General features: G+C 37.0%; 1 protein-coding gene across 1 annotated transcript in view; it reads right to left on the reverse strand.

The window, feature by feature from the left end:
* Positions 1-5289: 5289 nt before the first annotated feature.
* The window catches only part of LOC132405463 (pro-neuregulin-2, membrane-bound isoform-like), a 138741-nt gene continuing 119920 nt past the window's right edge, over positions 5290-24110 (reverse strand). Inside the window, exons 6-10 of the mRNA XM_059990293.1 lie at positions 21605-21707; positions 21270-21393; positions 17975-18102; positions 10318-10536; positions 5290-7168 (exon numbers count right to left, since the gene is read on the reverse strand). Coding sequence (XP_059846276.1) covers positions 6520-7168; positions 10318-10536; positions 17975-18102; positions 21270-21393; positions 21605-21707 — 1223 coding nt within the window. The 3' untranslated portion in view covers positions 5290-6519. The remainder of the gene's footprint in view (positions 7169-10317; positions 10537-17974; positions 18103-21269; positions 21394-21604; positions 21708-24110) is intronic.

Below are 24110 nucleotides of genomic sequence, written 5' to 3' on the forward strand. Positions count from 1 at the left end.
ATCATTTTGCCCATTCTGGCCCTCAAGTACCAATATCTGTTCCTACTAGTACCACTTCTTAGCACATGACCTATAGACTTCTACTATCTGCTAACAATCTTCATCCAATACTTGATTAAACCCTCTCTTCTAACACTCAATATACTATCCTCCGAAACTTCCTCTGCTTTTCACACAATGTGAAGTATTCTATCAACATAAAAATATTTGGTTCAGTGAGTTTTGCAGAAGACCAAGCTAAATCTGGTAACCAGGTCATCCATGAATTACCATGAAGAGAATAATGTTGGGCTGCAATGGAAATGTTCTCAGTGATAAAGGTTTATAGTCCGTATGTCCTCTTCATGCACAGATCTAAAACAGTACAACAGGAAGTTTAATGTCTACATCAACCTATCATGAGAAACTAAACTACAGAGTATCACTCAGGTTACAGCTATCAACGCCTAGGATAAATTGCAGTGCTTTGACCAGCAAAACATGGAGGCACCTTCACAAACTCCCACAGTGCCTAATGATCCTTTGATTTCAGTCTCAGAGCCTAATGTGAGAGCATCCTTCTGGAGGGTGAATCCATGAAAAGCATGTACTAAAGACTTGTGCTAAACAATTGGCTGGAGTGCCCCCCAATATCTCTAACATTTCACTTTGGCCTTCTGATGTATCCGCCTGCTTCAAGCAGGCTTCGATCATTCCAGTACCCAAGAAGAGCGTGGTAACCTGCCTCCATGACTATCATCCAGTAGCATTCATACCTACTGTGATGAAGTGCTTTGAGAAGATGGTCATGAAGCATATAAACTTCTGCCTGAGGAATTACTTGGACCCGCTCCAATTTGCCGGCCGTCCTAACAGGTCAACAGCAGATACCATTTAATTGGATCTTTACTCTGCTCTGAGAAATCTAGACAATGAAAATGCATACATCAGGATGCTCTTCACTGACTACACTCCACATTCAACACGCTCATCCCCTTGAAACTAATCAATAAGCTCCAAAACCTAGGCTTCAATAGCTCCTTGAGCAACTGGATCCTTGATTTCTTCATTTGCAGACTCCAGTCAGTGTGGATTGATTGCTCAGTAACTTTAAATACCTTGATGTTATCCTATCAGGGAGCCATTTCAAAGAAGGCACAGCAACACTTTTACTTAACAAATTGCATAGATATGGCATGTCATCTAAAACACTGACGGAATTCTATAGGTGCACAGCGGAGAGCATCCTGACTGGGCATGTTATGGCCTGGTATGGAGACACCAATCCTCAAGAATGGAAAAGTCCACAGAAATTGGTGGATACAGCTCAGTCCATCACAGGAAAAGCCCTCCCCATTGTTGAGCATATCTGCAAGGAGTGAACGTGAGCAGAAAACATAGGAGCAGAATTAGTCCAGCTGGCCCATAGAGTCTGCTCCGCTATTCCATTATGGCTGATCTTTTTATCCTGCTGAACCCCATTCTCCTGCCTTCTCCCCATAACCTTTGACACCCTAACTAATCAAGTAATTATCAACATCCTTTTTAAGCATATGATGTTTTGGCCACCATAGTGATCTGTGGCAATGAATTCCACAAATTCACCACCCTGCCGCATGAAGGCAGCATCAAGGACCACCACGTCCAGGCCATGATCTCGGCACGTTGCTGCCATCAGGAAGGAGGTACAGAAGCCTTAGGTGCCATGCGATCAGGTTCCGTAAAATTTATTATCCTTCAACCATCAGGCTCCTGAACCAGCATGGATAACTTCACTCACCTCAACTCTGAACTACTTCAATAACCACTCACTCACTTTCAAGGACTCTACAATTTATGTTATGAGTATTATTTATTTACCTATTTATTTAACATTATTATTATTTTTTTTGCGTTTGTACTATATAACACCCTTTATGTCATGGATGCCTATCATTAAATGAGGACTCCAGATTAGGAATTCCTGCTCTTGTTCAAGAACATGGGCAAAACTTAGGCCTAACAACTTTCTGCGTTGTGCATTTGTAGGGGCTCAATCTGAAAATCAAATTTGATTGCTTTTGTAGGATCACTTTAAATAAATGCATACTTTACATATACATAGAGTATTCTTAATGGTTGGTTGTGTTGGGGGAGGAAAGGAGAGAGGGGAAGTGGCTCTGTCCCTGATTGCCACATTCTGAACACACATCTAGGCACTTTTAGAGAAGCTAATATCCACTTCTTGCTGTCTCTGTAGTTGGCACAATCAAAGACCCTACCCATGTCAAGCATTCTCCCTTATTCCCTTTCCCATCGGGCAAACAATATAAAAGCCAGGCTCCAGGACAGCTTCTACCCTGACAACTTCCTGAGTGGAATAAGGTGGACTCTTGACCTCACAATCTACCTCATCATCATCTTGCACCTTATTGTCTACTCACATTGCACTATAACACTTCACTCTGCATTCTGCTGTTGTTTACCTGTGTAATGAATTGACCTGTGTGAACAATATTGACAGGCAAGCATTTCACTGTACCTCAGTACGTGTGATAATAAGCTAAGTTCAATTTCAAACTGTCAGAGGATGGATAGTGGTTGTTAAACTTCCACTTCAAAGTTGTGATTATTAATGAAAAATGTATGGAAACCTTCTCCAATTCATTTGTTTCTTATATATTGTACTAGCTGACATTTAGCAATAAAATATTTTTCTACTAATAGTTAACCCACTTCTGACAAAATTGTCTTATTACAAGAAAACTTCTGGAGAATAATGAGTAATTTTTGTAGCATAAGTAAAAATTGCTTGTGAAGAAGATAAAGAATTATGATCAAAATTATTGGATGCACTTGAGTCTTATCTGAAACATCAAATACTAAGCACTAAATGAAGCCTTGAAGATTAAAGCACCAATTTATACAACCTGTGTTATAACGAATGAAATAGAATCCTGTAATAAATTAAAGTACCATTTTGTTTTCTCCCATTGAAAGCAAATATAAATTCTTGATAATTTCCACAAGAAATAATGAAAACTCTTGAGTCACTGAGCAGAAAAGCATTTTGGAATAAAATACTCCCATTTGGGAGGTAAACAGGCTGCTTACTCATATATCCTTGTTACTGGATTTGGAGAAGCACTTCTCGAGCATCATAGGGGTGAGTGTATACTATAAAGGAAACCAATTAGAAGCAAAAAATACAACGTAGGAATTGAATACAAAATGTAAACTTGCTGTGTATCATATGGTAATGAGCACGTGACTTTATGGGCAACTGGGATTTCGGTAGATAGGAAAAGAAGTTTGGCATGGATGTGGTGAGCCAAGGTTCCTGTGCTGTGCTGTTTAACTCTTGTGCTCTATACTATACCAAGATGGCCATGGCACGATACAACCAACTAACAAAATTAATAGGAAGGAAAAAAATCTATTTTACTGGAGGTAAATAAATATTGTAAATAAGTCCATTAGAATTGCAATAGATTTTTGTTTCAGCAAACAAAGATTTGATTAGTTGACATTTATACAATAAATGGTATACATATTTATCAAAAGCAATTGTAAAATGTGAATAATTTTGCACATCTGCAATTGGTGTATACTAAATGCCAAATTACAGAAGATACTGAGTTGTGTGTACTTCATGTTGAAATAAAGTCCTCACTATGGTTACAGAGGTGGTTTTCTTTGCCATATTACTTCTACCGTCTACATAAGTTTGTCATGTTACCACTAAAACTGCTCAGTAAGTAATTGCTTTAAAGATTCCAGTGAGCAAGCAAGGGTGTGATTACGGAGATCAGAGTAATTGAACTTAAATACAAATTAGCCATCATTTAAATATATATTTGTCTAGACTTTTTTTTCACTGTCAGATGTCTTGCATGTGTTATTCTGCTAAATTGAAATTTAGCCCCATTGATTTCAGCTGAATTAAATCTTGGAAGTGGAGTAGAATGCACAGTGCTGCTATGTCAAATTTTTAGCCCTACTAACTGGGAATACATTTCAGGGCAACATAGCTGCACTTAAAGATGTACACAAATGTCCTATCAATTAATCTATAGCAGATTTTGATCTTCGGATCATTTTGAAGTTTTTGAATGGCTCCAGTCATTGGCAAACCCAGAATTGTTGGTGTTTATGTTGTCATTTGTCAGTATGAAGCAGGAAGTGCAATGAAATGTGCTAAGAATCTAAAAGTCTTCTAAAGTATGTGTTTTCTAGCAGACCTGTTTTCAAGGATTGCGATTTAAATGGCTTCCGGGATTTTGTGCAGAGTGGTGATACTACCTTTTGGCAGAAGTCATGACAGAAGTCACCAAATTGATATTTCCATTCTAAATGAAACAGAGGGCCTTGATTTAGGGATCTTAATGAGGCATTTGCCTGTCTCCAGCAGGAGAAGGAGTTGATGCCTAAATTGTCTGTTTGAAAATCACTGCAGGCACACTTCAATGAGGAAGTTGTCAGTGAATAACTTCATAATTTTAAACTCAAAGCTGCTCTGCCTTAATCGTTTTGCAAAAGAGAAGCCAAAATCAGAGCCTATTGTTATTAACATAACCATTGTATAAATAACTGTTCATTTAGTTTAATCAAGTTCTTTTATATAATGAAAGAAACTGAATGCACGAAATGCTCTAATACGCATCATGGAAGGAAGGCTAGTTTCATTGATGAATCTCCAGTGGACATGACAACTTACTGTCAAGATGAGGCAAGTTTCTTGTATCATTGGCAAAAAACAACTTCAGATGCAAAACACTCTTCAAAACTTTTTTTAAAGGGCAAAAGTGTAAGTTAAAAATGAACAAAATATCATTGCTAATAATTACAAATTGACTGCCTGTCAAATAAATAATGAATTCTCTTTAAAAATGAACATACGAGCAAGATTTTTCCCCAACCCCTGGAACAAATACACGGTTTTTAATGCTTTGTGTTCTATTAAATGGTGTCCAGCATGTTCAATAAAAACAACCAGCCTATAGAATTATTCCTGATCCTGAAGATATGTGTTTTCTTTTGCTAGAGAAACCTCAGTGCTAAGTCACTGAACTCCAAAATAGACTTATTTTTTAACACATTTAATAAGTCTTTTAAAATACTTTGATAACAATTAAATTTAAGTATTTGTAAGTCATGTATTATTCTCTATGCATATAAAAGCAAATTCTTTATTTGAGTTTATAGCTAATGTTTTAACTATCAAGGAGAAAATCAATTGTAAGAGAGTGACATTGCTAGAATGGTTTGTTGGTTGGTTGGATCTACCACGATATTGCAGAAGATGAATGCATTGTGGGAATTTAGGAAAATAGTTAACAGTGTATGTTAACACTGTACTTCCTAGTCCCTGATTTAGGCAATATTGTGTTTGGCATGCAGTGTTTTGACACAAGCATTGGGGTTCATTGAAAGTAAAGAATATAGGTTTTATTTCAAAATGGACAATGCTAATTCCATATTTCACAGCCCTGCATGGCAAACAGTTGAAATGTACCAATAAAAGATTTGCAGAACCCATAATAAACCTGCACTAAAAGGGACAATAAATGAAAAGTTATGCAGTTCATTTAAAAACATGTTAAATCTTTCATTCCTAGCTTCCCATGCATCAGTCCATTTGGAGTGGTAAAGACATGCAAAAACATGTTGCAAAAATTCCATCGAAAACAAATACCACAAAGTTGCTGCTTATTAATTTCCAGTTTCCAATCTGACCATTTTCTAAGTACTGTATACTTGAAAATAACATTAAAATGAAAGTGGTCTTTTTTTCATGGTGCATTTCTATTTTATCTGGAGAAAACTCCCAAATTAAACTCAAATAACTGCAAATGTTGCAGACTCTTTAGTAATGTCTGAAAGTCATGCCATGTAATGACTTTTGAGTGTTTCACCAACATAATAATTCAGTAAAACAGATGCAGAGAAAATGCTTATTATGATGACAAGGGACCTTATCCCACAAAAATTAATATGCTGAGAAAGACTAAAAACATTAATCTAATTTTCATCAATTTCTTCTAAAAAAGAATTATAATCTGACAGGAGTCAGAAAAATAAATATTATATTCTGTCCTCCTGATCAAATAAAATAAAGAATTGAGTTCAGCCAGAACATTACTTGATGTTTCAGGAATCAGTATATAGATGGTACACAGATGCCTGTGCCCAGAACTCAAAAAAAACTGTCCAAATGTAAAAGAGTCTGTGGTAAAAATTAAAAAAATATGAAAAGTGTACAATTATAATGAGTCCAAAATAGAAACACTACAAAATTGAAACATCAGCAGGAAATCTGGTATCAGCATACAGCAAAAGGCACCACAATATTATTCTATTTATGATGTGAAAAATTGGCACACCGTCATTGATTTAACTGTAAATCATATTTTACATATAAATACATGTTTCCCTATAAAAGACTTTCCTGTTAGCTGTAAGACAACTTTGCTAAAATGAAAATAAAATGTTTAATTTAATTTTAGAATATTTGATAATTATATAAAATAAAATATTTTTACAGTTGCAGATCTATGGCATTTACACAGGGAGTGAGTCTTGATTTGATTTTACACGCGTTGTACGGGTATGTAAGTCCTCCCGCACATTGTGTCTATTGGATGAGTAAGTCCTGCTGTCAGAAGACCAGAATACTGAAGCTGTTTCTGTATTTACTGCTGGAGGGTTCTGAGTGTTTAAGAAAGGTGTACGCTCTCCTATTTTCTCACTATCAGAATCTGTGTCAGAACAGCAGCTTTCTGAGTTTGAATCACAGTCGCATTCTGCTCTGTGTGAAATGTGACCATTTGGTTTTGTTTTCCTCCACCTTCTACTGCTGTTTGCCATTTTCTTTGGTTGATCAAGTGCTGGGATGTACTCCTGTGTGGTCTCATATTCATCATCTTCTACCATTCTTGCTGGGCTCGGGGGGAGACTTCCAAAGCTGTCATGAAGATAGCTGCGGCGCTGTTTGTAGAGGTCGTATTTCAGGTTGTCTTGGTGGTGCTTGTGGTATCTTCTCAACAAAGGTTGTTCATCTTCCACAAAATAACCCACCACTGCAGGAGGCAATGATGTCGCATGGGCAGATCCATGTGGAGACAATTCAAAACCAGGTGCATACGAAGGGAGAGAGTAATGTAAATCAATGGGTGATAACCGGGCTGGCGTGGTGAGAGCAGACACATACCTAAGGAGAATAGATAGTATCAATAATTGCATTATTTAATATGTTTTCAACTAGTACAATTAAATTGCAGTTCTATTTTAATTCATCATGAGAAATTATATTACAAGGCCCTTTGCTTTGAAACTTTTAGTATTATTGTATCATTAGCTATAATACCCTCTCTGGAACTCAGCAGATGATCTCTGCATTTAACATGGACAGTGAACCTATACACTTTTCATTACAAACCTATTGTTAACTGGGATTCGACAAGCTTTCAGCTGAGATTATGCTTAGATGTCAGGTTTATGAATTGTATGCCCTGACAAAGCCTCAAATTTTACAAAGTTAATAAGCAGAGCTCTAAATAAATTCACGCAAAGATGACTTCCAGCAGAACCTATCATCTCTTTGCAAACCTGATGATCAATTGAGAAACAATTTTCAGTGGGTATACAGCATAACAGCTCATTGATTTTAACAGTGAATTACAGTGATGTATTTGACAGTATTGGAAATGGCGAATTAAGGAGATTTAGGTGTAATCTTGAGATGCAGTAGGAATTTGGAATCATCTGATAGGAACTGCAGAAGATTAAGAGAAGAATCTCACATTCAGAGAAAATTACACAGAGATAGAAACTAATCACTTTACCCAAAATGAAGGGTAACTCATGTGGCATGTTCTAAATAAATGAGTAAGAGCATTAAAAATTAAGAAACAGGCATAAATTAGTTTTGTTGAAGATAAATTTTTTGATCAGACAAGATAAGGCAAAAATATGCCACCATGTGAAAAGAAAACAAAACTGCAGATGTTAGAGATAACAACAGATAAGAAGTGCAGATGGAAAGGGGGTGAGGGCAGAGAACCTACAAGTTGTTGTTGGATAGAGAGTTCAAGGATCTAGACTCCATGGCAATGACGGACTGATCCTTGAAGGATGATATATTTCCCGATCAGAAATACCTGGAGAGAATCCTGCTGGTAGTGGTGATGCCACATAACTACTGCTCTTGTTTTCTGAGCTAGTAAAAGATGTATATTTGGGAAGGGCTGTCAGAGTAGCCCAGGCAATTAATGACAGATAATTGACAGTATGCACTACAGTCATTGTGTACCAATAGTATAACATTTTAAGACTTGAGGTCTGGATGAAAACCTGTTTTGGTAACAAAGAATGCAAAGACAATCCAGTGTGAGAATGCTGTTCTTGGACTACAGTTCAGCATTCAACACCGTAGTTCCATCCAGGCTCAATAGGTAGCTCCGAGACCTCAGCCTTGACCCTGCCTTGTGCAGCTGGATACTGGGCTTCCTGTCAGATCGCCAGCACGTTGTAAGTGTGGGCTCCCTCACCTCCAACCCTCTGACTCTCCATACAGGAGCCCCTCAGGGCTGCGTACTGAGTCCCCTCCTTTACTCCCTGTATACCCATGACTGTATTGCCACCCACAGCTCCCACCAGCTAATTAAATTTGCCGACAACACTACATTGATCAGCCTTATCTCAAACAATAACAAGGTGGCCCACAGGGACGAAGTCATCTCTCTGACACAGTGGTGTCAAGAAAACAACCTCTCCCTCAATGTCGCAAAAACAAAAGAGCTGGTTGTGGATTACAGGAGGAATGGAGATGGGATAACCCCTATTGACATCAATGGATCTGAGGTTGAGAGGGTAAACAGCTTCAAGTTCCTCGGCATCCACATCACCGAGGACCTCACGTGGTCTGTACACACCAGCTCTGTGGTGAAAAAGGCACAACAGCGCCTCTTTCACTTCAGACGGTTGAGGAAGTTTGGTATGGGCCCCCAAATCCTTGGAACTTTCTACAGGAGCACAATTCAGAGCATCCTGACTGGCTACATCACTGCCTGGCATGGGAACTGTGCCTCCCTTAATTGCAGGACTCTGCAGAGAGTGGTGCAGACAGCCCAATGCCTCTGTAGTTGTGAACTTCCTATGATTCAGGACGTTTACAAGGACAGGTGTGTAAAAAGGGTCAGTAGGATCACTGGGGAACCAAGTCATCAACCACAATCTATTCCAGCTGCTACCATCCAGGAAATGGTACCGCAGCATAAAAGCCAGGACCAACAGGCTCCAGGACAGTATCTTCCACCAGGCCATCATCAGACTGATGAACTCACACTGATCTGAATGTACTCTATATTACATTGACAGTTCTATTTATTATGAATTATTATAAATTACTATGATTGCACATTGCGCATTTAGACAGAGACATAACGTAAAGTTTTTTACTCCTTGTGTATTTGAAGGATGAAAAAAATAAAGTCAATTCAATTCAAAAAATACTGTACCTTGTTTCTACTTGATAATCATTCAACCTACAGGTTCTTTGATGAGCTACTGAAATATATTTCTCTGTCAGTTTCTCAAATGAGAAGTTGCACATTTTGCAAGATATCTGATTTCAAAAAGAGAACTTCCATATTCAAAGGTTTAACAACAGAATGGAACAGATTGGAATCTAATGGGTACACTGGATAATTAGGTATCAAATATATAGGAGCATTTTAGTTCCATAGGCCAGTTTTGGAAAGAAAAACACTTAGATATAGTAACATACAAAGCTGTGATTTCAGCAGTTGATCTGGGACTTGTTTGATGCCTGACATTGCTTCTCAGTCTGTAGCAATCCAGTGAGGAGAAGGGTTAGGTTTTAATAGCTTTTAGGAAGCAACTTTTTTTTAGTGGGGGTGTGAGGTCTGGAATCCTACATTTGCCGTTGGGTAGAAATAGTTGTTTACCATTGAAGCTCTGTGTTTGGATGTTATTTGAATACGTCATCAGTAGCTAATGGACATGTCGGGGTCAAGGACACAACTTGCTTGAATTATCATGTGAGAGTGACTCCTGCTACTGTTCACATGCACCTAGGGAGATTGGGTTTCATTTGCTAATGTGTACAGCCTACAAATATATTCTGTCTTCCCTTTCCGTGATTGATTGTGCAGGGTAATATATTTTGGGCCAAGAAGAAAGCACGTCTTAGTCCCACTAAATTTATGGCCACTCCAATAAATTTCCACAAGAATTAAAGCTAGAATCTGCCATATTAATGTCTAATAGTTTATGGTTCATTTCACAAAAAAAAATCCATGAAACGCAATTTAATTTGCAAAATGATTGATTTTATACCTGTCACTGTGAGGCGAGTCTCTGAGCGAATCCACTGAGTCTCTGCAATGGAAGATCGGGTGTCTTGTGTCCTGATAACCACAAACTGCACTTAATCTGCCTCGTGGTTCCATGGGACTGTTACACTTGCTAGTTTCCAAAGATGAAGTCATAATTCCAGAATGCATTTCTGAAGTAACGCTGTTGGATTGCTCTCTACTCCATGTATTGTTTCCATGTCTACGGAAAAGAGTCACATTAAAGGCAATTGAAAAATACAGGTAGATATTTCATAATTCTTCAACCAAGATATTTTGCAATTCTCATTCAAGATGTATTCCATTGATAAATAGACACCATGATAATGACAATCCATCTGGCTAGGTTAGCGATGGTATCACGTTATAGGGAAGGCAAGCTTTGCTGTAAAATCAATTGCTGTGTGAGCCAGGAAATTGAAAACATTTCATAGAGTAGAAACTATTAGGATGACTAGAAAGAAGATAATGAGGGAGAAAATAGACAGAGTAAATTTGTAAGAAATGCAGAAACAGACAGCAAGTGCTTCTAAAAGTACATACAAAGGCAGATATCAACCACCATTGCCATAAGATAACAATACGGAGATGATAATGGGGAAAAAGGAAATAGCAGAGGTATTGATACTTCTATTTGTCTTTAAGACCCTGACTGAATGTACCCCAATAATGATCCAAAAATAGGAGTAAATGAGGAAACTATATTTTCATAATGAAGAAAAAACTTAAATTAAAATCGAACTATACTATAAGTATGACAAGTCCCATAGATCTGGCTGCCAGAATTCTAAAGTTTTATTTTTAAAGAACAGTTGCAGAAAATGTGCATTGTAATCTTCTAAAATTCACTAGATTCTACAATCATCCCAGCAGACTGAAAAACTGAAAATATAAGGGAAGCAGAAAGAAGCTGCAGACTTTGCACCTTAACTATTGTGGAAAGTGCTGGAATCCATTGTTACGAAAGTAGCAGCAGGAAGATTTACTCAATCATAGTACATTTACTAAAACTAGCATAACTTCATTCAGGGGAAATCATACTCAACAATAGTTTTTCTTTTAAGGACAGATCATACATGCATTGGAGGCTAGAATGACTCCTTTGATAAAGGAGAGGTTAGTCTATGAGAAAGGCCAGACAGGTTGGGCCATTACTTAGTAGTGTTCGGAAGAACGAGAGGTGAAATGTAAGATTCTGAGGAGCTTCAAAGGGAGAATGATAACAGGATGTTTCATCTTTGTGACGGCTTTAGAATAGGGGATCACTGACTTAAGACTTTCAACTCTGAGAGTTTCCAGTCCTACCCCTTAAGACTGTGAATGCTAAGTCACTGAATATATTTAAAGCTGAGACAGAGGACAGTCAGTCCTTTGTGGTGGGTGAAGGACAAGGATTATGGGAAGCAAACAAATAAGTGAAGATGCGGCCCTGATCAGGTTACTCATGAACTTGTTGAACGGCTCAAGAGACTTTATGAGCTACTCTTGTTATGTACAGTCATTAATCTCCAATATTTCTAAGGATTGAGAAAGTATCTTTCTTTACAAATAACAAATTGTGGTCTGAAATGTGTTAAATCATTTACACAACAGTACTGGAAATCGTTTCACAATCTACTCTGTATGCCTGATGCAGTAAGGAGGGGACTGTTACATGGATGGAGGTATTGACTTTTAGATGTGTGGCAGTTCCTCCATTGTGGGTACAGGCTTAATCATTCTACTCAAAGACAGCAGCAGAACCAACCAAGATCGCTAATGAACAAAATGATCTTATTATTGACCTCATGGTGTTTTCAGGAATATTATCATCAGCAAATTGCCTTCTACTGGTCCCTTTGTTACAAAAGTGTCAGCAATCAAAATCAAAATAGAGTGCAATATTCTTAAGTCATATCGAAATGCAGCAAGGCTAAAATTCGCTCTCAATCATATGCATTAGATATGCAATGCAACAGATGTGTTGAACTTCACTTCCAAAATTTGGGTTCCATTGCCTTGAATAGCTCTCTTTTTCTGTCCCAATTATTATCCTCCACTTTGAGAACTTCCCAGATTTCAGCAGTGATTTACATAGTGTTGAATCACCTATGTCTCTAGTCAAGCTTATTTTAATATATTGTGTTGTAAAAATGTATACTTTTTGGCATTGGTGTAAAATGTGTAGGAGCATATTAAGTCACACATTATAGATCCAATGAATTATAATGTCCTAATAATGTAGTTTGGAACTGCAAGACATTTTTGCTTTAATGTATTTATGGGGACTTACTTGGGCAGTAACAACTAGTTGAAATGAAAAGGGTTTAATTTATTGTAGGTATTGATAATTCTGATTTACAGCCAACAAGAAATACATACTGATTCTATCTAGAGTCATAATTTTAAACTGAAGTGAGCCATCAGCATCAAATATGATTTGTTGCAGTATCACCATTGCATGAAAGTCATTTGTAATCTCCTGTGCTATTCGAATTGTTTTACAACAATGGATTGTACAGATCTTTTTTTTTATTAATGTTAGTACTGCCATTTTTAGCATTATTAATGAACTACTAAAATTGACTAAAATGTATTGCTTTAAAATGTGCAATTTTGGAGTGACATTAGGAAAGATGCTATTAATCACAATGTACTTCCATTTAACCCTCATAAACAGCTAATGATCGCTGAAATAAATGTTGAATTCAGCCATGGAGGGCAATTTTCTGTTGGCAAAGACTAAACATTAAATAGAAAATGTACCAATTATGCTTTACAAGTGCAGTGATGGGAAACAACCAAGAACACATCTTTTAGTAAGAAAAATGGTCTTCAATTTGCACGTCAGTGGTTAATTACATCATTTCTGCGGTTAACTGGTTTAGGGTTCAAAATAGGTTGAATGATTTAAAGAAACACATTAAGGTAACACGCAAATGCTGCCATATATCAATAGGATAGCATTTATATTTACAAAAGCAACCCTTACTGTCATGAATTACATAAGAACATAGCCGCAAAAGATAAGGATGCTGATTTTAGAGCCTGTTTTGCCATTTGAAAAGATATCACCAAAACATTTCCGCACAGCTACCTCTTCCGGATATCCACTGATTCTTCACCTGTGAACAACTCTATTGAGTTCAGTAAGTATTTTCACTGAGTAAACAGTTGTAGCACAGCAGTATTCCAGAGGACAGAATCTCCTCATCTTAGTCCTAACTAGAATTTCAGTGCAGCTGTAAGAATTAGCTCATGATATTTGAGCTCTGTGGGTGTCAATTTGGCTGGAAATTTCAACCCGCTGCTGACCTTTCATCATACTTGAGTAGGCGGTGGCACCCAGGTGCATTAAGAATTACCGAAGCAGCCAAATCATGAAGTAAATACTTGTTTGATGCTGATCTGAAGGCAACACTGTCAAAATAGAACTTCACCATCTATCTTAGAATAAAATTAGCTTGTTTGGGAAATTCAGTGTTCAGCAGCAAGAAGAATTCTGACCCCATTATCTATTATGCTGCACAGCTTTTTAAAAAATATTATTTATTAAATTTTAGAAATTACAAAGAATAAATGTGGTGATAAAATAGTAAGAAAAATAATATTGACCCTCCCCCCTCCCCTTAACCCTTATCTAAAGAAAGAAAAAAAGGAAAGAAGAGAAGGATTGCCTGGACATCGGAGGATCCCCACATGCTCCATGGAGTTCAAAATAACTTTGATATTTATTTTTACTTTCCCCAATTACTATAATTTTATCTTCAAAGGACCTATGTATTTAATCCTATTTTTTGTAAGTATGGGAACCAAATTTTCAAAAATATATCATATCCATTTCTTAGATTATACGTAATTTTTTCAAGTGGAATACAACTATGTATTTCATTATTCTGATGATCCATAGTTAAACATAGATCAGATTTCCAAGTAACTGCGATAACTTTTTTGGCTACTGCCAATGCAATTTTTATAAATTTTTTCTGATACTTTTTCAATTTATGTTTCGTTATTGTCCCTTCAATGTCTCCTAATAAAAATAATAATGGACTATGTGGGAGTTGTACTCCAATAATTTGTTCCAATAAAAGTCTTAAATTTATCCAAAATGGCTGAATTTTAAAACAAGAACAAGTAGAATGTAAAAAAGTACCAATTTCTTGATTACATTGAAAACATTTGTCAGACATATTTGAATTTAATCTATTTATTTTCTGTGGTGTTATATATAATTGATGTAAAAGATTATATTGTATTAATCAAAGTCGAACATTTATTGTATTTCTCATACTATCAGAACATAATCTTGACCAGTTTTTTCCATCAATTTTAACATTCAAATCAGATTCCCATTTTTGTCTTGATTTATGAATTCCTAATTTAATTGTCTGCTTTTGAATCAAATTATACATACAAGATGTAAATTTTTTAATTTTTCCTTTCTGGATTAATATTTCTATTTCACTAGGTTTTGGCATCAACATTGTTTGTCCCAACTTTTCTCATAAATAGGCTATTAATTGAAAATAACAGAAAAGAGTGTTATTTGATATTTTATATTTATTTTTTAATTGATCAATATGCTGCACAGCTTGACAAGATCAGGAATTACTCGCAAGTTAATGGTTGCATACAGCATCGTATCTCAAGAACCAGTCTTGAAGATATTGGAAGTTCATGACCATGGAGTCAGGGGCGTGGCTGAAGTTATAGCTCTACTTTGGTGTAATCCAGTTTAAGGTGGGAGTTCTTGAGTGAAGGTTGTGGTGGTTGTTAGTCTTTGACATAGGGAAGAGGAGGAAAGGGCTTGGAATGTATAACTGTTGAAGGGAGAAGAAAGCACTCAGCAGGAGGGCCTGTTCACAAAGGGAACTTAAAGAGCATCAACCTCACAGCTCCCGTTTCAGTAGAGAGTTGCTCAATGTAATAGCAGCCTGCCGGTAAAGAGCTGCCATATTTCAGGGCCAGAACCGTGTTTCCAACAACTACGATAGTGACTGTAAGCACAAATTCCTTCATTTCTAGAGGTTACAGGGCTGGAGCTTCAGCTATCATTGACATTCTGTAGTATATTGCTGTATTATGCAGGCAACAAGGGGGCCGGGGAGCAGATTAATCCCCATCTGAGAAGACAGCATCAGGGAGCATGTGTGGATACACAGGACTCTTATCTTGCTGGTGGTACAGGGAGCCAATTAAATATACCTTGACTGCTTTGGCCACAATATCCAGAATTCCTGAGATGTCATGGACAGCAAAGGATTTCACTTTCAAATTTTCAGCAAGTCTGCGCCTATTCGCAACAGATCGAAGGTTAATGCCTAAAACCAAGGGAACAGGAACACGGCTAATGAAATGTCAAGTGGTCTGTTTCAGATGGAAGTGTAGCTAAGGCAGAACAAACTAAAAAATGCAATTTTCAAGCAGGTTCAGAAACAGAAAGCTAGGACTGTAGCTACTTATTTTAAGTAGAAGGGATAATGGATAGGTAATCCCAATTAAGATGATATGTGGGACCAAAGAAAGGCTCAATCTGTCGAATTCTGAAAGCAGAGAGGACGTCAAAGACTTAGGAAGATGCAGCTGAGATTTACTGGAATGCTACCCAGAATGACAGCTTGATTTATTTGGAAAATTTAGAGCTGTTATTCTCCTTAATGAGGAAGAAGTTAGCTGGAGATTCAGTCATGTTTTCAAGTGCAAGGAGGGATTTTTTGGGTTAAGCAGAGAGAAACATTTTTAGGGGCAGACATATGAAGAAGGCATTTATCATGTTGCAAATGTTCAAGATGTTAGTGAGATCTCACTTGGATTATTGTGTGCACTTCTGATCTCCTGGTTATATGAAAGATTAAGCTGGAAAGTATACAGAAAATAATTCACGAGGATGTTACTCAGACTGGAGGTTTGAGTTATGAGAGACCAGATAAGCTTTTTCTTCCCCCCGTTAACATAGGAGACTCAGGGGATGGGGTGTTACCATTATATAAAACCACGAGGGGAATAGATTAGATGAATAAATCAGTCTTTTTCCCAGGGCAAGGGAGTCTAAAACTATGAAGCTAAGGAGAGGGAGAAGGATTTAGAGATTCTGAGGGAAAGGTTTATCATACAGAGGATAATGGGGTATGTAGGATGAGCTGCTAGAGGGATTGATAGAGGTGGATACGACTGCAGCTTTCAAAGGATATTTCAATTGGAAAGATGTCGAGTAGAGTTTCTCCCAACCTGGAATAAAAATCAATGAAATCATGGTAAAATGATGGTGGTTTCAGCTCAAAAAAATACCAAAAACATGATCTGGGGTGCATTGTCTTAAAAGGTGATTGAAACACATTCAATGAGTACTCCAAAGAGGAACTGGTTAAATTTAAAACAAGAGAAATTTGTAGGGCTCCAGACATAGCAGGAGGGAAGATGAATGGATGGTTTCAAGTAATCAATATGTGGGAAAGATAGATGAAATGCCTCCAGCCATCCATTGTGCTCTTTATTTACGAGCAACATGCTTTATCAAAGGAGGTCTGTCTTCCAAATGTCTTTTGCCTTTCTTGTGCTGCTGTGTAACTTGTGGGTCATCTTGAGCACTTCTAGGCCTAGAAACCTGAGCTTCTTGTCTTTCCAATTGTGGTAGATAAGCAACAGCAAGAGCACTACACAGTGGAAGGCAGGCCACCTAATTCACCAAGTGATGCAATTGTGGTTCTACCAGTAGCCTACATTACCAAAATCCTGTCCGAGTCCTCTCAAGAGGAATTTGTGGGTGATCTTGCTTGCCAGGGAGCTGGTGTAGGTTTGTCATGTTCCTGTGGTGGTTCTAAGTCACCTGTATCTGGTAATTCACTACATGCACATCCTGCTGCTGAGTCAACCTATAAAGAACATGGTGACAGTATCTGAGGAAGGGATTGCAAATATAAGACAGAGTGTCTACCTGCCTTCTCCATTTTCCATCACTGCATGGAAGCTGCCAAGCGGACTGGCCAGCTGAAAGGAGCAAGGTGTAAGGGTAGGATTATAGCAATTAAGAGAGGCAATGCTTACATAATCCGTAAATTCGAGAGATTATAGAAAAAAAATGCAGAGAGGCTGAGGAAAATGGAGTATGAGTGAGCCATGAATTACACTATTTACACAAACGATGGCCATTCATTGTAGGCCTGAACTCTGTTCTCCAGTTCAGGATGTTATCATTAAGGCTGCTCAGTAGCTCAAGCCAAACATGTTGAAACTCCATTCTTGCAGGAGAAGGGATAGGTATCTGCAGCAATCAATACATTGGACAGCTTCCTGGCACATTGGGAAGGAAAGGTCCTACTTCTCCTCTCAACTAATCTAACAAGGCCTCCAAAACCAGAACCAGAACCATTACCTGAGCCAGAATGTTCTGTCTTGTGTTGTTCAATTTCCCGCAAGGTGTCAAATCTCCTAGAATGAGTTGCCATTCCATTTCTAGTCACAAAGTCTCTATGTGTCACTGGCTACTTTAAATACTAATTGCAAACACTTGTGTAATTGGGTATGGTTGGAAATGTACTGGGTTAATAAACACTATTAATGCTGGCTAATCAGTGAAATTATGGTAAAGGATGGTGGTCTCAGCACAAATATACAAGTGAAAATATGTACTCTCCAGGAATTGTTTACTAGTTAATTACCTATGACTGGACGTGTGAGTTGCTGTGGAAGAGTGTTGAGATGTAGACGATGGCTGGCTTGCAGAGAATGAAGTTTCCGTTTCATGTCGTCTCACGTGTTCAGCAACTGGGACATTTTTTGAAATGTACTGCACGATCAAAGAAATAAACATCTTCAGATACCAAGAATTACATTATTCATCCCATATTTTTACACCTGGTTAACCAAACCATTTCCTGTTACTCACACACTAAACAATCAGAATAAAATGATTGCTATCATCTAAAAGCATATTTGATAATAGATTTGAATGCTTTATAGGTTCCCTTTGGGGGAATTTCACTGTGCACTTTTCACCACAAGTCTGAAACCTGCACTCTTGAACTGATACAATTCAGAAGAGAAAATGTGTCAAGGGAGGAAGGAAAGTTTACATTTGGTCCAGATGTAACTAAATTGCAAATGCATTAATTAGAAAGGATTCATAATTCTAATATGTGCAACTCTATAAACTTTCCTACATGCACCAGAAGGGCTGAAGAAGAGATTCACCAAGGTGATGCTTCGATGGGAGGATTTCAGTTACAAGGCTAAGCTTGTTTTCCCTGGTGCAAAAGAGGCTGAAGGGTAACTTTGCAGAAATGTGGAAGTAATTATGAGAGCTATAGATAAGATAGATCATCAAAATCATTTTTCCATATAAGGATATCAAAAGCAGGAAGGCGAGGGGAAGGAGTTTTGAACAGAATTAGAGGGGGTTATTTTTTCCACTCAGTGTTTGATCTCTGTAGTATGCTGCCAGAGGAGATGGTGGAAGCAGATACATTCTTTGTGTTTAGGTGGCATTTTGTTAGGCACTTGCATAGGATGGTATAGAAGAATATGGTTCTAATGTGGGTGTGTGGATGGGTAAAACAGTATTAATGAACACGGAAGAGACCATTTCTATCTGTGGCTTTCAGCTTTGTTAAAATTATTATTTTTAGATGACGTGAGTAAAATGCATTTATCCTTAATCTTTCAAGGTAATCCTTGATTACTATTATTGATCAGAGCAGCTACAAATCAGATATGAGAGACTATTATAAAACTGCAGCATGAACACTGTCTGACCAATACACCAAACAGGAGAACCATAGAACCTCTTGATTTTCATCCCTTAAACAACATACTGATGCTAATTTTTAATACTGCAAGTAAGATTTAGGTGTCATCCTTTGTTCCAACATTTAACTAACGTTTTAATGATTTACTAAGTGCATTGGACCCTATAGTTGTTCTACAACCCCAGGGAAAACTGAGTGTATTTAGCTCATCTATGCCCCTGGTGTTTTACACACCTCTATAAGATCACCTCTCAGTCTCCTACACCAAGAAATAAAGTCATCACCTGAACAACCTTACAGACTCAGTTCCTCAAGTCCTGGCAATGACTTTGTCAAACTTTTCTGAATGTCTTCCAATTTAATTACATTTTTCCTATAATAGTGTGACCAAAATTGAACATGATACTCCAAATGTGGCCTTATCAGCATTTTGTACAAATGCATTATGATATCTCAACTCATTCCCCTGATTGTTGAAGGCCAGTCGCCAAAGGCCTTCTTTGCCACTCTGTCTGTCTGTGATACTACTGCCATGTACTGGAACTCTGAAGGTCCCTCTTTTCTACAACACTCCACTGGGCCCTGAGAAAGTCCAATCTTGATCTGTCTTTTCAAAATGCAACTCCTCACAATTATCTGACTTGTACTGTAGGCACTATCAACTGAAATAAATCCCACAAGACTTAGTGGATTAATGGTGCAGATTGAAGGTTGGTCACACACTATTCATCTAATTGAGTAGAATGGAACCAAATACATATTCAAAACTGCTTCAGAGTCATACGGCTGAAATCATGGTTTTTATCAAAAACAAGATACCAATAATAACAACTATCGCTATAATTAATAGTTAATGTTCCATATTATTGACTTTATATCTAAATCTGTTACAGTGATTGTCTACTAGCTTCTCACAAACAAATATAAAGGCACAACGCTTGATATTTTTTCATCAAGCCATAAGAGTTAATAATAAACAGGTATACATAGGCAATTGGCTATGTAATGAATGTGTACATAATTTTCATAGTACCACAATTTACTCTGCTTTATAATTACATATCCTGTTTAGAATATCAAGAAGTACTTTAATTCCTTTTTCAGGAAAAGAGTTTTAGTGTTTTCCTTCTTATACCAACATTTTCTGTGTGAATTCAGGCAATAAATAGTGTTCTGATTATGGAATTATGCTCTCTTTAGCACATTAATACCTTGGAAAATTCTGTACGGCAGTCTCAAACAAGAATTCTGGCTGATCCTTTATCTTTACTGATCTACTTTCGGTGGTCTAGGCTGACAGAATTTGTCGGATTCCTGTGTAGGTCGCTCCGGCATAAGTATTTCAGTCCAATATTTACTCTACTCTAAATTTTTGAGACTGGTACAGGCTAAGCTGCTTATCTCTCTCCCCATTACAATCAGGGTGGAAGACTGAGTTTGCAGAATTAAAAACTTCACAATCACTATGCCACTTAAAGTGACGAGAAGGTAATGCTGACGAGTCTATGTTGCAGTTAGAATGAGAAGCTTCTTGAAACAATTTCAATCTGGGCATTGTAACATCATTGCCATCTGAATTCTAAATATTAAGAAGCAGATTGGCCAAAGGAAAACCATATTCCTGAAAATATGAAAATGCAAATTCAAAATCACATGCTGGCAATTGTGGAGTAAAGGATAATCCAAAAAACACAGGAAAATGTTTTTTTGGTTGGCTTTTTCCAAAACTGCTTCTAAAATATAATTTTGTCATGGATCTCAGGTAATTAACAATACTCGTCCTAGAGTTTTAATTATTTTTCCATGTGTTAATCAGCTGTGAGGAAAAAAAGATGAAGAGCTCTGCAAAATTTAAAAATTGAAAGTAATTCCTAGTTTTCCAGTGATTCCTACCTCCCTCCTCCTCCAACTACCTCTCCTAATGGGGGAGATCTAGTGAGGCAAATTCTGAGTTGTTTTGTGAACTAGTTTCTGAGGGACCAAACAACACCACAGTCTGATTCCATTTCACTCCATGCCAATATCAGTCACTACTGCAGTGGATTCTTGGCTAATGTTGTTTAGTATCAGAATTGGCAGCCTAATCAATAGATGAACTGCTACCCTGGAAAAGACTTTTAGACCTAATGCTAAATAAGATGATCACTAAAAAAATATCTTACAAATAAATTTTTATTTCTCAAATCAGTCTATGAATAGAAGAACATACATCCACCATTTGAATGTCTTCCGGGAGAGGGCCTGGATGGTTCGGACCATTAGCAAGGTTTCGATTTTGATGATCTACACAAAGATTTTGCCTCAAGTGACTGTGCATTTTTTTTCTTTGTTTTCTATGGGAGAACAATAAATACAATAAGTTTTACGCAGTGATAGGCAACATTAACTTACAATAAATTCAGCATTACAATGAAAGTATTTTTATGATCTTTGCTTCTTTGGGAAAAAATACAAAGGATCACATTTTACAATAATAGAAAAAAATAACTTTAAATGTCTTTTAGCAATTGCAAAATACAGTTAATGCAAGGTGCAAAGACTTACTTGGTTTTGCAATATGCCACTACACACACAATTCCAACTACAAGAAGTGCAACACAAATGCCAGTAATAGTCAAGACTCTCTTTTGATATAATTCCTCAGCTTCTGTTGACAGAAACACAGGGTACAAGAGGGTTAAACATCTTATTCTAAATAAATCAATTTATTTCAGTCATCAGATGCATTTGAATAGCCTTCTCTGGAGCAATTCTCATCTTAATTCCAAATGCAGAAATACATTTGCAAATATAATAACGTGTATTGTACAAAATAGCTAGCAATAAGCTGAAGTAAATTCCCAGCAGAGTCACAATTAACATTCTTGAACACACCAAGGACAGTCTGCAGGCCTCATATTAAACCCAAAACAAAGTGCCCAAAATATGTGGTAAAATTAAAATGACACCATATGAAGTTAATACTCTTCAACTATTAAAGGAGAAAAAGTTATTCTGAATGATAGTTACATTTGTTTTAATTTTCTTATTTTCAGAATTGCAGTCACTAAATGAAACATATTTTCCGTGACCTAACAATTAGAGAGGCTGAAAATTGACATCAGGCAGACTTGACTGCCAGTTTCAGCAATGAAAGTATAGAAGTAAAAAAGACAACAAAAAAATGGGAGACAGAAAAAGCATTGTAGTACAAATATCTAGTAATGGGGGGAGCGGGGAGAGAGAGAAATGAGGAAGTCAACAGCCTGGCATAGCATGCTTGTTACTGAAGAAGAGAATGGCGACACTGAGGGAAGAAAGATAAAGCAGACTGTGAAGGGATGCTTCAGACTAAAAAATAAGTGGTGTCCTGTCAAGGCTTGGGAGTTGGAGTTCATTTTTGCGATTAGTAATTAGAATTTCAGCAGCACTCATTTTGCTGAAGGTGAGAGAAATTGTTATTAACCTTTTGCTATAATCCATTTGCATTTAATATTAGCAAACGTTAAATGACAGTAATGACATATTCTTCCATATCTAAGGACTAACCAAAGTACACAAATGGATCTTAAAATCCGAGAATAATTGCACAATTTCACCTTGGATAAAAATGAACGTTAACAAAGTAACATTTGGAACAAATTTAAGATACTGTTTAGTTTTCTCTTGATAAATAAGCTTAATTTACTTTATCTTGTTTTTTTTTCGCTGGGCCCATTTCTAATTTTTAAACTATGTGACATAAAGTTGTTTATATTAGCCAACTTCAGCAGAAACATGATGGCCTGCAGCCTTGCTTGATTTACTGTTAAATCGACTTTGCTATAAACCAAGTTTGGAGTTCAAAGAACAGGTCTTCCAGTCTAAATACCAGCTTCACATATTGAGAAGCTAACAAGAAGACACAAGTTTACACACATCTGGAGCTAACATGAAATTTATACGTCAAACAATTAAGCAGAAGTTTTATGCTGTCTAGTTACAGCAGTTATAAATCTGGCATGAGTTTTGTTGGGCCAGCTGCAGCTCATCTCTAGTCAAAAAGAGTGCTGCTATAGAAAAGCTTTGCTTATCTGTAGCTCAATGTCATCATTAGATACTAGACTCCTTTATTTTGGTAATGGATGGATTAGTACCACTAGCCAGCTGCAGTCAGATCATCCCTTCAAAGCAAAAGAAGTTGCTAGAAATCCAAGGCAGCCTTTTAAATTTGCAGATTAAAATGAATGGTTTTTCCATACCCATAAATTCAAATCCAAGATGCTCTGCCAATACAGAAAGTTCACAAAAAAGAAAGAAAAAAGGAGAACAGTTTCAGAGAAGAATATTTAAAACATACCAAAAAGTATACATGTCATGTGGTTAGCTTGAACTTTGGTACAGAAATATGGCAGGTGTAACATTTAAATGGTGTTCAGGAATGTGTTTCCATCTTGGATACAGGGCACTACTGTTACAGGCAAAGTTTTAGACATGCAAAACAAGACAGAAATGGGTGGAATACAGTTAGTTGCAAATGATTGCTCCTTCCTGTACAATTCTAAGGATCAATGCTGTGTAAGACCCAAGGTGACTATTTAACAGATGGTTATGACTTCAGATAAATTTACCTAAACTGTAAAAAGACTGTTTGCAAGTGGACTGATGTTACCTATACTACATTAAAAGGGACTGAAAACACTTAATTTCAAATCTATTTAGTTTTATATATTTAGTTCACAAAAATAAAAAAATTAACCCCTATTCATTATTGAAGGCAATATTGACATGTAGAAGAAAACAAAATAAATCTTATTACAGAATTATACTTGCACTTTTTATTATTTTCCTTTGTCAATTATCTCACCTGTCCTCCCTTTCTAAAGGGGCCACTGCCTGATTAGTATTGAATTCTGTAAATCCCAACTGTGCAATAATACATCCTGCCTATTACTGATTCCTAAACTTCAAACCTGATTGTGGTCAAGCTACCATTAAACTATCGCTGCTGATACTATCATTTTTACTCCTTAATATTCATTTCTCTGGCCATCAGCAAAGAACAGAAAGTATGTTCATGTTTGCTATTGTT

Source organism: Hypanus sabinus, chromosome 15 (genome assembly GCF_030144855.1).
Source record: "Hypanus sabinus isolate sHypSab1 chromosome 15, sHypSab1.hap1, whole genome shotgun sequence".
Lineage (NCBI taxonomy): Eukaryota > Metazoa > Chordata > Chondrichthyes > Myliobatiformes > Dasyatidae > Hypanus > Hypanus sabinus.